We start from the raw sequence: 14,719 nt of genomic DNA on the forward strand, positions 1-14,719 counted from the left end.
ACCAGTCACCTCCATTAACTATGCCCAGACGAGGTCTCGCAATAACGGCCATTGACTGTTTACAGTAAGTTTTTCTTTATACCGAATCGTTTCAAAAAACATTGTTTAGAAAACATATGGTTTATTCCCACAATTCAAACTCTTAGCTATGAAAAATTGCCGGCGTAAAAACTCGATTTTTTTTATCAGAATAGATCTTCCCTTCAAAGATCAGTTCTCGGCCGCTGAAATGCAGCCCGTAGGCAATTGCGTGATCTCAGCCGCAATAAGATTTCCGTCACTTTACAGTCTATTTTTTGAGCAAAAAATTGGAGCAACACCTTAGGCTGAAAGAAATTAAGCCGAGTATTTAAGTCAGCATTGCGTTGTTTAAAAATTTGCATGTGATCTGTGCGATACGGATTATGTTGGCTACACAGCCCGACAGCTTCACCAACGCATTGCTGAACACAAATACCCGGCTATCGGTAAACATTTCCTAGAAGCTCACGACGACAAAAATCTACTTAATGAGGGTCAATGTTGCGTTCTTAAGAAGTGCCACGGATAATTTGACTGCCTCCTTCACGAAATGTTATTTATCAAAGAACTTAGGCCTAGCCTTCACACCCAGAGTAACTCCATCAGTGCTAAACTCTATTTTTAATTTGTAACATATTTTCATGTTACTTTAATTGCCTATTGTTTTTTCTTGTATTTATAAAACATTCATACAGTTTTTTACTTGATAATGACGTCAGAGAAGGTCGAAACGTCGTATACTTTTGAACTTTTATGAAATATCTTCAACTATTTTCAAGAAAAGATTCCAATTTCAACGGCTCATATGGATTCAGCCCGGCCTATTATTTCTATCAAAAACGAAAAGTCTTTTTGGGTTTCCACATTTGGATGTGGTTGGGGTGGGTGCAATCACCAAATGACGGACCCTAAATCCTCTATTAAGCCCCCACGGGGTACTTATTTATTTCAACCACATTTGAGTGGGGGCTTAATAGAGACAGGAGCTTATTTGAGAGGGGGGCTTATTTAATATTTTAGCAAAGACGATGGTATCAGTTCTCCATAAAGAACTAGAATACAAAGTGGAAAAGCTCAAGTACAAGAAGTTGGAGGTCATGCAGCCGAGGATCAATAACAAATCCGAACTGCCAGCTGGTGAATAAACCATCCTGGATCAGTCTACATGATGTTTTACAGTCGTGATTAATACAGTGAAGTGAAGAATAATAAGGGTGAGAGGTGGGTGGGGGGGGGGGCTTATTAACTTTCTTCCCCTGAAAAGGGGGGCTAATTTGAGAGAGGATTCAAAGAGACACTGAACAATCCCAACACCATAAAACAATGGCGGCTAACCAAGAAAATTGTCCGCGACACCAAGAAACACCCTGGCACAATCATAAATAATCAGCAAAGTACAGAAACACTATGAGTTGTTACCGGCATAATATTTTCAGAATGCAAGTTTAAGAAAAATTAAAGAGAGCTAGATGTACTTTTTTTTATATAACAAATTAGAAAAAATAAACGATGACTACAATATTTTCAATGTTATAAATGTCCGTTAGGAATCAGCTCTAGGCTGTCCGCATTCTATATACATTGGTCTAAGCAAAGAAATCAGGAAGCCCTTAGCATAATTTTTATATGGTCGGCTACATGAATCAATTTACTGTATGTGACAGCCAATTATTAAAGATTGTTTGCATTTGTGTCCTGCTTTCAGCAGAATGAATATTAACCGTTGGAATGATCCTCTTTGGTTTAACAAACTTGACAAATCTTTCAAGCTCTGTAAAGCTGCTGTGCTCACTGTAAGGTACACCTAAAAGAACAAGAAAAAGAGTCAACGTTTTGTTCGTCTACCTATTGGGGACTAAAGAACCACTCTAGAAACATACTACCAGTGACGTGATGCCAGTTATATGGGCGTGGTTTAAGTTCATTTTCACCCCTACAAGGTTCCAAATAGATTCAAATTGTTGTCTTACTTTTCTGCTTGTAATCATTACATCATCATTTTAGATGTAAGAGGAGGCGTCCAGGCCTAAACTCTGACCACCTCATGTCAGAAAATTAAAAACTGGGGGAGTCAGCGTTCCTGTTTCAGAGGTTAAGTACAATCCTAACTCTAAGGTGGGACAGTATTCCCTTAAAGTCTGTGCCTTGTAGCAGTAATTATAAATCTCTTGCAATGATTTCGATAGATATGTTAAAAGAAAATAAAAGATAAAAATGTAACATGACATTTTGACGACTTCATGTCATCATTGTCAAAAAATGAAGAAAATTAACAATGTTCGCGGATACATACAGAGAAGGAAGTGCGGAAAAGTACATGTAAATCTTTAGTCTTTAATTTTCTGACGCCAGAAAATTAAAGAAATTAATAATTCAATAAAACGATTGGCGTGGAAAGAATCCGCTTGGGTGTTTCGGTCTCTTGATTCCGATAATTAGGATTTCAAAAAAAATAAATTAAAGCTTCCCTGCATTTCTTCAAAATTTTATTAAGGTTTCAATTTAGATGTACTTTTTCACACTTTTTTTTCTCTTTCTCTCTATATATGTTTCCACAACCGATGCTAAGTTTCTTCACATTTGACAATAATTACATGTACATAAAGTCGTTGAAACGTTTTTGTCATTAGTTTTCTTTTAAAACGAAAACGCATAGTACATACCATAAATTGTAACATTTCCTCTCTTTGCGGGTTTTATCATGGACAACTTGTCTGTTTTTGCACTGTGTTCCCATCCAGTAGGTTTAAATGCTAACAAAGCTGTAAATTGCGTCCTGTGTGATTCCAGATATGCTGCTAGATTCTATAGAGAGACAAGCATTGAACAAACACAAACTACAGCAGCGATAATGTAAGACCCTTTGCAGTGCCACAAGGGTTTACGCTCAAGTCGTCCGAAAGTCATCTTACCCGAAACAAGAACCAGAGTTATGTTGCTCGAAATTTTTACTAAGTAGCCTGAATTTTTATTATGCTCAACAACATTTAGCTTCCCTATTACGCATTTATCTCTTGAGGTGCGCCTGTTTCGTCTTATCAAAGCTTATATTAAAAATGTGAACTGGTACTCATTTATCGCGCTTGTTTCTTCTCATCAAAGCGTCTCATTTATAGCGCTTGTTTCGTTTCATCAAGGCTTAAAACACGAGATGTTTTACACATTTATCCCACTTGTTTCGTCTGTTTTATTATTGTTCAAGTCATGTCACCATTATTATTTATTACCAACCGCCCAAATCTCTCTACACAAGAGGATTAATATTTTACTATTTGCATCTTTTATTAGTCCAATCTTATACCACGGAATCGCTAGAAACCTGCTTATAGCGTTTTGCAGTGTTTTAAGAGCAACTATTTCATATTTTTGTTGTTTGACAGGTACTATTATTTTCCAACACGCATAACCAAGAATTAGAACCATCTTGACTACGTTATCCTCGTCACATTCGCCGTAGTTGACCCTCCTGGGCTGGTCCTTGTGGCGGTAAAAGGTCAAATCGGCCCAAAATCATCTCGCCCGAAGGTATGTCGCCCAAAACTAGAGGTGTACTACATACAAAAACACAGTTAAATTAAGAGTGTGTGTCATTAAAATAATCTTTCCCAAAGGTGACAATAGACTCTTGCTAGCGTGAAATACACATGAAAACTGTAGACATAATGATATTTAGAGTCTATTTATGGTTTACTGAATGCACGAGACATTATTTTACCTGCAATGTAAGTTTAGCCATTGGCAGTACATGTACCCTTCCTTCCCTCCAATCTGTAGTGATCAGTGAATTGATGTGTTCCGACTCAAGACATTCCAGCACTTTTTTCTTCTGTTTTTCTACACTGATTTTACAACCAAGTGCCTCTGCAATGGCTAGTAAATAAAAACGAAAACATGAAATGATTCCAGCAACCAGCACTGCTTAAAATACTCAGATCCGATATGACTCTAATGGAAATTCATTGGCTAAAACTGGAAAGAGAATGCGAGTCATCCCCACCGCCTGGTATGATGTAACTTATTCATTTTATGGACTATTGTCAGGGTTAGGTTCATTGTTAAGGATGTTTTGTTTTCTTTGTTTTACGTCAGCTGTGAGTAATAAATTATATTACACCAGAGATGAGCCGAGAATGGCTACTTTTAAAACCATTCATATCTACAGAGTATAGTATCCTTTTTTGTTTACTTTCCTTTATCTACTGTACTTTATAACTAAGCTTATTGAGTTTATCCTGAAGTGTAAAGAAAACGAGCTGCAGTACGGCATATAAGAAGAGAAAACATAAAAAGTTAACTCAAATTAACAGAGTAACCTTATGGCTAATATCTTCAAAACAAACATTTTTAAATGCCAAACAATGACTTAGAAAACTAACAAACATGGAGACATGCATAAATAAAATATCCCTTACTTATATTTGAATCTTGAAAATAAAAAAATTCCATAAATAAAATAGAGTTTAAAGGCATTCAGAGACACTAGGGAACTTATATTATCCACAAGAGAGTTCTGTAGTTTTTGCTGTTTAAATAGTTGAACAAATGAAGAGCAAGCACTTTTACTTTGGCAAAATTGAAATTCTAAAACTGTCGTACACTTACTAACACAGGCTGATGTAAGTTGTGAGCCACTCTTTTTAGGACAGACTTACCAAGGAAAACTCGTTCTTTTCCAATCGTGTATGAGCCACAGACAATCAAAGTCTTTGCATTTTGTTCACACGCTTGAACAGCTGTGGACACTGCAAAGTTGACAGTTTGTTCCTGGGGTGGGAAGGAATATTGAGGACTGCAGTATCTGGATCAACAAACACAGTAACATGTAAATGAGAAAATGCTAAAGAATGTTATACATGAGCAAACACAGATTATAATGTTCCCAAAAATATCTGTAACCGTTTTATGAAAGGTTTCAAGGTTTTAAGTGTCTACCTACAATCCTGTGACTCCTAGAATTTTTCCAAAACTGGGAATTTCAGATTAGTTCTTCAACAGAACTACTACCCAGGCATTTGTTTGACCATTTTTACCATTCAAAAAGATCTGTGAATGTACTAAATTGAAAGTCTTTGACAGTTACAATGCAACGATGAAATGGAACTGGGCACTTGATCTACTGACAATGGATGAACTTTAAGATGACTGTACAGAATAGCGGCCTTAGGAGGGACAGAGAAGTGTTGGGATAATTTATCATAAGATAACTTTTGCTATAACAATACCCTTGAGGCTGTAGGCAGATCCTTGAGCTTGAATACATAAAATTGCTAGTCCTTTAAGAATTGTCATGTGCCAAACTAAAGAGATAGCCTTAAGGTCACGATAAAAAGTAGAAAGTCTACATAAGTGACTGCATATTATTGTATTTCTACTAGAATAACTTACGTAGTGTCCAGATACAAAACATCAATTTTACACTTCTGCAGAGAAGGATAGTGCTCCATTTCTGTTGATGCCCTAAAGTCACCTTTAAATTACGTTAGGTCCAGCAATCATTAAACTGTCATTAAGCATTTTTTTAAACATCAATTCCTGACTACCATCACAGCATGTCACATCATGCATGTTCACCTTACATGTAATTTTCATCATCAACATGTACATACACTGCACTAAAATAATACATAGAAAATCAAAAAGCTGATGATTCTTGTGGAAGTGAATTTGCCAGGATGAAGAATTTGCAGTTAAGAGTTTCATTTGAATCTCTTGGCGGTGGCTAAATAACCTTAGAAATGGCAATAGAGTTAAGTTGTAAAACAAGGCTCTGTCAGTGAATATCTCACCTGTATGTAGAATTGTGTGTCCATTTGGAAATTTGAACATAAACAAAACAGCTCCTGGACAACTGAAAAAAAAAACAGTATTTTATAAACTATAACATGATATTGTACGGTACAAGCTGTTAATTGAAAGAGCCTTTATTCATATTGTATTTTCTCCTTACTTCTTTCATGGGACCTAAAATATTTTCAAACCTCTAATGAGGATAGGAAATAGCCAACTGGAGCAAGGACAGCTAACAGTACTGAGTCAAAAAAACCTATGTTTCCAATGTTTCAAATTAGACATGTACTGCATACATAACAACAGGATGCTCTGATCTATTGTTCCACCAGAGGAAACATCCACAATTATATGAATAAAAATCATACTATTTACTGAAGTTAGATTTACTATAAATGACCTAGTAAACACCACTTCCAAAAAAGGACCTCTTATCTGATAAATGCCCCCTCTATGCCGTTAAGTATTAGACACCTCTCTCTAATAAATGCCCCCTGTGTACATAATAGACACCCACTATGAGAATTACTCCAAAATACTAGGAATTACCAAAAAGGAGCAATTCATGTAGTTTCTTGTTTGATTAACCAGGGTTTGTGTATTTCATCTGATCTTGTTCAATGTCACTTTCAAAGTAAGGATAGACTAATGATAGCAACACAATAACCCTGTGCAAGGATTCTGACATCGTTGTTGGGAGTTGAAAGAGCCACATGGATTTCTAGATGGCCTAGACATATCAATTTTTGGAGTGGATATTCCACCATTTTTAAACTCTCTTGATATTTTTGCCAAAAGCATATTAGTTTTGTTGAGCTTGTTACGGTCATCAGAATAAATGCCTCTTGCTTTTTAACACCTCCTATCAGTATTAAACGCCCCTGCTTGGACTCCTGAAATTAAATAGATGCCCCAGGCCTTTATTAGCCTAAGGTCATTTGTGGTAGTTGAAGTCCACCTCAGGATATTTTTTAGGAAACTTTCAAAAAGAGGAATTCCAGAATACCAGTAATCATTATAGCACCCTAGCTGTGTCTGGTTTATTTTTCATCTGATTTACATGACACATGTAGGAGTTTAGGCCTGGCACAATCACCTGGTTGTAAGAACATGAGTTACTGGTTCAGAAAAAAAAAACAGTTACAGAAGAGAAGTATACAGTTAAGAATGGAACCTACTGGTTTGCTTCAAGAAGAGTCACTTCAACATTCTGGATCACAGTTGGAGTATTCATAGGAAGTGGATAAACAAACTGCTTCTTGACATACAACTTTTTTATAACAAGGTTTGCTGTGATCTAGAAAATAAGAAGAGTAGCAGGCTGATATTTCACCCATTCACACCTAAAACAAATAAATTGTTCTGTACTTTTCAAAGAATAACTTATGGCTGCAGTGAATTGACCTGTATCATCGCTGATACATTCCTTGCTGATCAATAATGTAGGGATAAGGCATAGCCTTTCACTACCGGCAGATCACAATTTACAGTTTACAATAATTCTTTTTTCTTAAAAACAGCTCAATAAATATATCAAATATAGAAATGTCTATTTGACAAAATAATTATTATTTTGTCAGTTAATAAGATCTTAGAACTTAGAAAACTAAAATAGATACTCCCAAAGATACAGATTCTTATAATCTTGTAAGGGATTGGTCAGCATACAGCCTGTTCAGCAAAGAGACAGTTAATCTGGGTGTTTCTTGGTGCGGTGTTGTGGAAACTATAACCTATTGTAGGTTAACCATTGTGTTGTGGTTAAGGTATTGTTTAGTGTCTTTTCAATCCTTTCTATTCAGTCATATAGTGATCACAGCCATCTGTAACACCAAGAAACTCCCATTAATCTAGATATAATCAGTAAACTAACAACACAGCTACAAGTTCCAACATAAGTCATTTCATCAATATTAAATTCATCAGTCGCCAGTCCTGTAGTCCTTTTAGTTGTGACCATTTTAGTAATTTACAAGTAGATTCACTTACCTTACTGCAGTAAACAGCGTTTGTAAACTTGCCATTTAGACCAGCATAATGATCATAATGGAAATGGCTCAAGAAATAAGCACGACAACCAGGAATGTCACCATAGCGAAATGCATCTACGGTAATGGCACTACCTGGAATCCTCTTGTAAAATGGACAACTCCGACGTGATTGAGAGTTAGCTGTTACAGCAGGAACATCTTCACCTGCACCTGAACTTTGACCTTCAGAAGAATAGCCAGTATTTTTAGGATCGTTTGAATTATTCTGTTTTCTTCCTCTCCATCTTCCATGTTTGTGAGTTACTGAAGAAGTTGAAGCATCCATGACATTCTTAGCACCTGTCATTTTATTCTCAAAAGGTTTTGATACAGGTTTCAAGCCAAAGAACACTCCAATGTCTGTTTGTTTAAGTGAAGATGCTGATTTCTTGTTTGACTTTTTAACAAAAGATGACAGTGACTGCTGTCTCTGAGTGGTACTTGATTTTACAGGAAGAATCTCCTTCTTTTCACTAATTTGTGTTGAATTTACACACTGTGTTTCACCTGAATCATTGCCATCAGCTTGATTTTTTGTTGAATGCTGCATTTCCTCTGTATGTGAACACAAACTTTCAAGGAGCTCTGGATCTCCAAACAGATCATCATCTGATGACATGTCAAAATCTTCTGTTGAGATAAAGGATGACACTGTCATACCAGTGTCTCTTACTATATTCTCCAAACAATTCTTAACATTTACAGTCTCCACACTTTCAGAAGTAATCAGTGGTTTCTTGACATCAAACTGCTTCTTTTTCGCACTATTAAGACTCCCCTGGACATTGTCACCTTGCAAAGTATTGTTGGTTTTTTGATGATGAGCTTTTTTCTCGGTGGAAGAACTAGAGAGATTCAATTCATTATTACTACTATACGTTTGTAATGGTGTACTTTCTTCATTGTCTTCATCCACAGCCCTTATTGTTGTAAATTCTGCAGAATCTTCATCTTTAATTCTAGTCCCTTGTTCTGAAAACTCTTGGCCTGAAAAGTCTAGCTGTCTAGATGGATGGGTCTTTGTTTCCACCTTTTAAAAACAAGTGCAAGAACACATATTGGATATCACTATAGACAGAGCTTCCTTACCAGCTAAAAAGTGTTAAAAAGTTACTTATTGGTACTTATTTTCACAGGTCTTTCATTTCACATTTTTCGTAACTGTAAAAAAATCGTGAAATTAAAGACCTGTGATTAAAAAAAACCTTCGTAATGTTTAATACCCATAATACAGAAAATTCAAATACAAGAAATGTATCAACAAATACACAGATTATTAACTGGTGAGTTCAATTAATTTTAGTATCTTATGATGTGAAATGACATCAACTTAAAAGTTAACTTTTAAATGTGTGTTTTTGCTTGTTCCAGATTTTTTTTGAAGTTTTGATAAAGTTTGTTTGTAAGGTTTAACCAAATATCTTTTGCCTGGTTTGACAATCCTCATCATCTTTTGATGCAAGAACAGTAAGATTTAAAAAAAAACTGTCAATTAAATCTTAAATCAAAAACAAAAGAATGTTGCTTTGTAGAAGACATTTGAAATTAAAAGAAAGATCAATTTTGTGAAATTTAAAATCAGATCATGGTCAGCCTTAATATGAAAAGGATGAAGAGGTGGGATAGCAACAAAAAGAAAAAAGCAAAAGGGATAACAATAATTATTAAAGAGAATAAAATAATTCCTTACTAAAACATCTTTTTCATTGCTTATTTCTTCAACTTTCTTCTCAAAGATGGCACAACTTCTAGAAGCAGCTAAAAGCTGGTGAGAATATCTCTTATAATGAGGAGAGAACACTGAGTTACAATGAATCCCTTCAGCACAGTCACCTGAAACAAAATATAAGTTATGAGCTCACCTGTCTGGGCTAATACAACACTTGGATGACTGAGTATTAAATATTTTGTAAAACTATTATGGAAATCCCTTGCTCCTGGCTGTTAATGACAGCCCAGGAAGGGGGGGGGGGGGGGGTGGGGTGTGTTAGATAAAGGTTGATATCATGTTTGTCTTTGCCTTTACATGGACATTGGTAGAGGTAGCCTGTCAAAGGACCACGATGCCTATTTCGAACTGAACACATACTTACTGTGTATACTGTACCTTCAACAACCACAAAAAAAGATACCATACCTACATATGAATATTTAGTGTCCAAACATTCCCTGACATGCCATCCAGGAGACTGCCCAATTAAGGCACAGAAAGGCATCTGACATTTGGGGCAAAATCCATCCATGACCTCTTTCTCAGGCGTTATTTTATCGCTAGGACTCGAGACAGCTGAGCCTCGTTGATCTGCGCTTAATTGATTATTTATGGTTTTAGAAACCACACTTTTCTCATTTGGATTACTGGAAGTGTCTGATCTCTTATGCCTCTTTTTTTCTTTCTTCAAACTTGCGCTATATTTCCTCTTGTCTGTTTGCGATTGATTAGACTGACCTTCTTTTACATTCTTTTCTGAACGTTTAGAGCTTATCATCCTGGCATTCTTGGATCCCGTAGATGACAATTTCCCGCGTTCTTGAGACGAAGTTTTTAACTTTCGTTTAAGCTGTTTCAAAGACTTTTCGTCCCATATGTCCTCTTCATTCATATTTTCTTCCATTTTAATCGAAACAAATGCGTATTTGGGGTAAAATATAACTGAAATATTCTTTTAAAAGTTTCAGTCATTCAAACGAACCGCCATGTTGAATAGTTGAATGTGATACGCAAAAATGCAGTATATTTGAAGTACTCAGATTGGGTGTAAGTTCGCAGGTCAGTAGGAACGAGTGTTCGATTGCCTCATCATTTGCAAACAGTTCAATCTTTTTCAGTCTTATCGCGATATCAGATTATCATTTAGCAGTTCATCATCCATAGAGCATTGACTCGAAAGTGACTCGAAAGGTTCGGTAGGTTTTTAAGTTAGCAGGATATGAGTGTCCAAACGCTACAGAGATTCAGTCTACAGAGTATCGCTAAAGACATCATCGTCTCCTCTGACAATTCTTCGGTCGAAGATTTTCACCGATACAAATATGTTCTAGGTCCATTTGATGGCTTAAGTAAGTGACCATAATTTAATACCGTAAGACGGAATCTATTTCTATTTTCATACCTGGCAAAGGTTGCCCATCGCGCCAAGGAAATTCAATAAGGAAACTGAGTAATTTTACTTTTCAGTGGACAAAAACCTTGTACCAGAATAATTTTGATCATATTGCATTATTTTTTACACTTTTTGAGGGCTATAAAATGTACATGTAATTAGCTTAAGTATGAGTTATATGAAATAACTCCAAAGAAAATGTTCTTATGAGAGAGCGAGAAAGTATATTTCAAAAGTTGTTTTCTCGGGCTCCCATAACAACCTCTTCTCTGGAGTTATTTCATGTAACTTATTACATTTATAGCCCTTGAAAAGCGTAAAAAAGAATGCCACTGTATGGCTTAAAATATTCTGGTACAAGATTTTTGTCTACTGAAAAATAAAATTACTCAATTTCCAGACGGATTCCATCATAAAACTCTCTCAAGTTTTCCTAAGGTATACCTATGTGCAAGCAAAATTGTAAGTTCCTTGTAAATGGGGATAAAGGGAAGAGGAAGTGATAGGGTGTTCCTGTTTCCCTGTCAATAGGAAGGGTCCACAGAGTGGAATGTGGATCTGAGACTGAGTACCAGCACTAATAAATGGGCTTGCATGGTTGGCATTCAGACCTGCAATTTTAAATTGAAACAGCAACAAAAGATAAACAGAGCAAAAGACAAGATGTGATGCTGGCTCCTGGGGTTTCAAGAATTCAGTCTCCTAGTTTTTCAGCTGCAGTTTTCCTCTCCTACATGTAAGGTTGTCTTCAGTAGACTCTTCTATAGATCACACTAACTTCAAGCTGGGGAGAATGTTTAAGACGGAATCTATCAGGAAATTGAGTAATTTTATTTTTCAGTGGACAAAAACCTTGTACCAGAATAATTTAAACAATATTGCGTTCTTTTTTCCACTTTTCAAGGGCTAAAGATGTAATTAGTTATCTGTAATAACACCAAAGAAAATTTCTTATGGGAGCTCGAGAAAATGAATGTCCAATTTCACAAAATTACATCTAACACATGAAATTTTCAGACATTTACCTGTGTTTTCACAATTCTTGTGAAATTTGACATTTATTTTTTCTGGCTCCCATGACAAATAGTCTTTTGTGTTATTTAATACAGAATAGTAAATTATACCTATAGCCCTTGAAAAATGTAAAAAAATGCGGTATTGTTTAAATTATTCTGGTACAAGGTTTTTGTCCACTGAAAGTTGAAATTACTCAATATCCTGATGGATTCTGTTTTAAGCTCTACATCTCTCAAACTCGGACCTTTCCAATTGACTTTTAATAAGCTTTTTTTAATTGATTTTCAGACTCTGACCTTATTCAAGAATTGCTGAATATAATTTGTGAGAAAAAGCAGTTAAAAGTGTATCATCTTCATGTCCTTCTTCACTCAAGTATCAAACATCTGGACCTGAGTGTGTGCAACTCAGTCATTAATGATCAGATCCTCAATACTTTGGCTTACCGTTGCAAGGTGCATAAAATGTCAAACTGAACATAATTAGTGACCTATTATTGATGCAGTTCTTTAATTTCTTTTGTACTTTTTTATATTCTCTGCAATTCTACTGTTTTTGTGGTTGCTAAGGAACCCTTTTTGTTCTCATTTTAGAAACTGGTTCAGCTTTCACTGAAAAACTGTTCACGTCTTTCAACAAAGGCATTGAAGCAAATTCCCAGAAATCTTCTCTGTATTGAATCAATTAACCTCAGTGGCTGTCTGTCCTGTGCAGATGATGTCTTGGATGCATTCGGATCGGCATACCCAGAGCTAAAAGTGTTAAGAGTGAAGTCATGCTCTCAGATCACAGATAAAGGCATAGATGCTTTGTGTGGTGATGATTGCAACCCAAGGTGCCGAAGCTTACGAGATGTCAGCTTCACTTCTACCAGCATCACCAGCTATGGAATAACAAAATTACTGCTCACACAGCCAGCATTAAAAAGCTGTAGTTTAGCCATGACAGCTTCTAAAGATACCTGTATTTTTAGTTTAGTCAATGGTACAAGAAGAAGATTACCACTTGCCGTCATTGATTTGTCATACACTTCAGTCTCTGACACATCTGTCAAATGTCTCTGTGAAGCTTGTCCTCTACTGCGTGAAGTCGCAATAAATTGTTGTGCATCCATTACAGAAGTCTCTCTGGAGTACATAGCGACATTGAGGCATCTAAAAGTGTTAAACATTGCTGGCAACATGCAAATCAAATTCAGTCCTTATATGAGACAATTCTTGAAAAAATCTGGAAACTTACTGGAAGTGCTTGACATTTCGTGTATGGAAAACAGTGATTGTGCAGTGATTGGTGCATGGTGCAGGTCCCTAAAATGTCTTATCATGGCTGACTGCCAAGATATAGTTGGTAACTATGTTCAAGAATCAACTGCACAAGAAAACAACTTACGGCTGTCATTGGCACAAGCATGTTCAAAACTTAACACTCTAAACCTTCACGGCTGCAAGTTTGCAAAAAACAAGTCCCTGCTTGAACATCTTCTGGCCATTTTAGGTGACTCCCTGGAGATCCAAAAACTAGATCTTTCTGGTATTGAAGGACTAACTGATGCAATTCTCCTTCAGGTCATACATTCCTCAAACATTTCTGATTTGAGGTCAATAAATCTCTCAAGATGCAGTGAAGTTTCTGTGGAGCCAATTTATGTGCTAATAGATGATTTTAAGAGCCTTAAACATTTAAATCTGTGTCACTGCCAAAATATTTCTCTGCAAGATGTTGAGAATCTGAGGAAGAAGTGTAGAGGGTGTGGAGTCAGCCTTGACATTGAATGGTTATAATATACTTGGATGAGCAGCATGGCAAGTAGTTAGCATGTCAGACTGACAGTCTGGAGGTTCTGGGTTCAAGTCCAGCTCTAAGGACCATCAGCTGGATTTGCTTAAAAAAAAGTCAACTCCTTGGCCAGTATTTCTAGTTAACCAGCTATTTTTCGCCTGCCAGATGTCATTTTTTATCCTATTTGGACTATCTGTGTCTAATTACTTGTTATAAAAGCTGATCGCAGTTTCACTGTTAACAAATATTTACATTTACGTTTTACATACCTTTAACACCAAAGGATAACAAATTTTAGGTGGTCTTTTAGGGATTCATACTTGTAATAAGGTGTCTTAAATGAGAAAATTTAAAAAAGATTCCTGCCTATTGAACAGACATCTTGAAGACGTTTATACGAAGCCAAATTAATTAAGCAATATAGTAAGGAAGATGTGAACTATTGTAGCTTACAAACTAAATACTTGTCGTCTTACCTAGGTAATTTAAAAATCACATTTTCATAAGTTGTTTTAAAAAAAAGGAAATAAACACTCTTAAGAAGGTTGAACTGGGAAAGAGTGATGAGGTACTGACATTAGGGACCTTAATTGTCCCTCAATTGTGACAAATGTAAGATCTTGAAGGTTTATCGGTCGAGAAACCTAATCAGTCATCAGTATACAATGAATGGAACTCCTTTAGACTCTGTATCTCATCATCCTTACTTGGGTGTCGTGCTGTCCTCCAATTTGAATTGGAGCTTTCATGTAGAAAACATTATAGGGAAGGCTAACCGGTTTCTTGGTTTCATCAGACGTAATCTTTATTCCTGTCCAGAGAATGGTCAAGGTCAGACCTACCTCACCCTTGTTCGTCCTTGTCTGGAATACGCCTGTAGCACACTCAAAAGCATTGCCACGATTTTGAAGGAGTACAGCGGGAGCCGCCAGATTTCTAAAAAACTGCTACGAGAGAGAACCCGGTACAGTCACCAATTTC

At 36.2% G+C, this 14,719-nt stretch overlaps 2 protein-coding genes across 2 annotated transcripts; one reads left to right on the plus strand and one right to left on the minus strand.

Annotated features, from left to right (window-relative positions):
- Positions 1-1,270: 1,270 nt before the first annotated feature.
- On the minus strand, positions 1,271-10,583 carry LOC140933967 (DNA cross-link repair 1A protein-like). Its single transcript, XM_073383648.1, has 10 exons — positions 9,976-10,583; positions 9,529-9,671; positions 7,798-8,868; positions 6,987-7,105; positions 5,808-5,869; positions 5,407-5,488; positions 4,674-4,819; positions 3,737-3,891; positions 2,685-2,826; positions 1,271-1,825 (listed from the first exon to the last, which is right to left on the minus strand). The coding sequence occupies exons 1-10, from the start codon at positions 10,451-10,453 to the stop codon at positions 1,665-1,667; spliced, it is 2,559 nt and encodes an 852-aa protein (XP_073239749.1). The 5' UTR covers positions 10,454-10,583; the 3' UTR covers positions 1,271-1,664.
- A 75-nt stretch (positions 10,584-10,658) lies between these two features.
- Positions 10,659-14,201, plus strand: LOC140933968 (uncharacterized). Its single transcript, XM_073383649.1, has 3 exons — positions 10,659-10,898; positions 12,248-12,414; positions 12,553-14,201. The coding sequence occupies exons 1-3, from the start codon at positions 10,769-10,771 to the stop codon at positions 13,738-13,740; spliced, it is 1,485 nt and encodes a 494-aa protein (XP_073239750.1). The 5' UTR covers positions 10,659-10,768; the 3' UTR covers positions 13,741-14,201.
- Positions 14,202-14,719: the final 518 nt, after the last annotated feature.

This window comes from Porites lutea, chromosome 4, assembly GCF_958299795.1.
Source record: "Porites lutea chromosome 4, jaPorLute2.1, whole genome shotgun sequence".
Taxonomy (NCBI): Eukaryota; Metazoa; Cnidaria; class Anthozoa; order Scleractinia; family Poritidae; genus Porites; species Porites lutea.

Excerpts from the sequence above, each read along its gene's own strand:
- LOC140933967 (XM_073383648.1), bottom strand. The coding sequence starts at position 10,453 with ATGGAAGAAAATATGAATGAAGAGGACATATGGGACGAAAAGTCTTTG. Across the intron at positions 9,672-9,975 it reads CACTAAATATTCATATGTAG|GTGACTGTGCTGAAGGGATT; the intron begins GTATGGTATCTT and ends ATTTTGTTTCAG. Across the intron at positions 5,870-6,986 it reads ACTCTTCTTGAAGCAAACCA|TTGTCCAGGAGCTGTTTTGT; the intron begins GTAGGTTCCATT and ends TTTTTTTTTCAG.
- LOC140933968 (XM_073383649.1), top strand. The coding sequence starts at position 10,769 with ATGAGTGTCCAAACGCTACAGAGATTCAGTCTACAGAGTATCGCTAAA. Across the intron at positions 10,899-12,247 it reads AGGTCCATTTGATGGCTTAA|ACTCTGACCTTATTCAAGAA; the intron begins GTAAGTGACCAT and ends ATTGATTTTCAG. Across the intron at positions 12,415-12,552 it reads CTTTGGCTTACCGTTGCAAG|AAACTGGTTCAGCTTTCACT; the intron begins GTGCATAAAATG and ends TTCTCATTTTAG.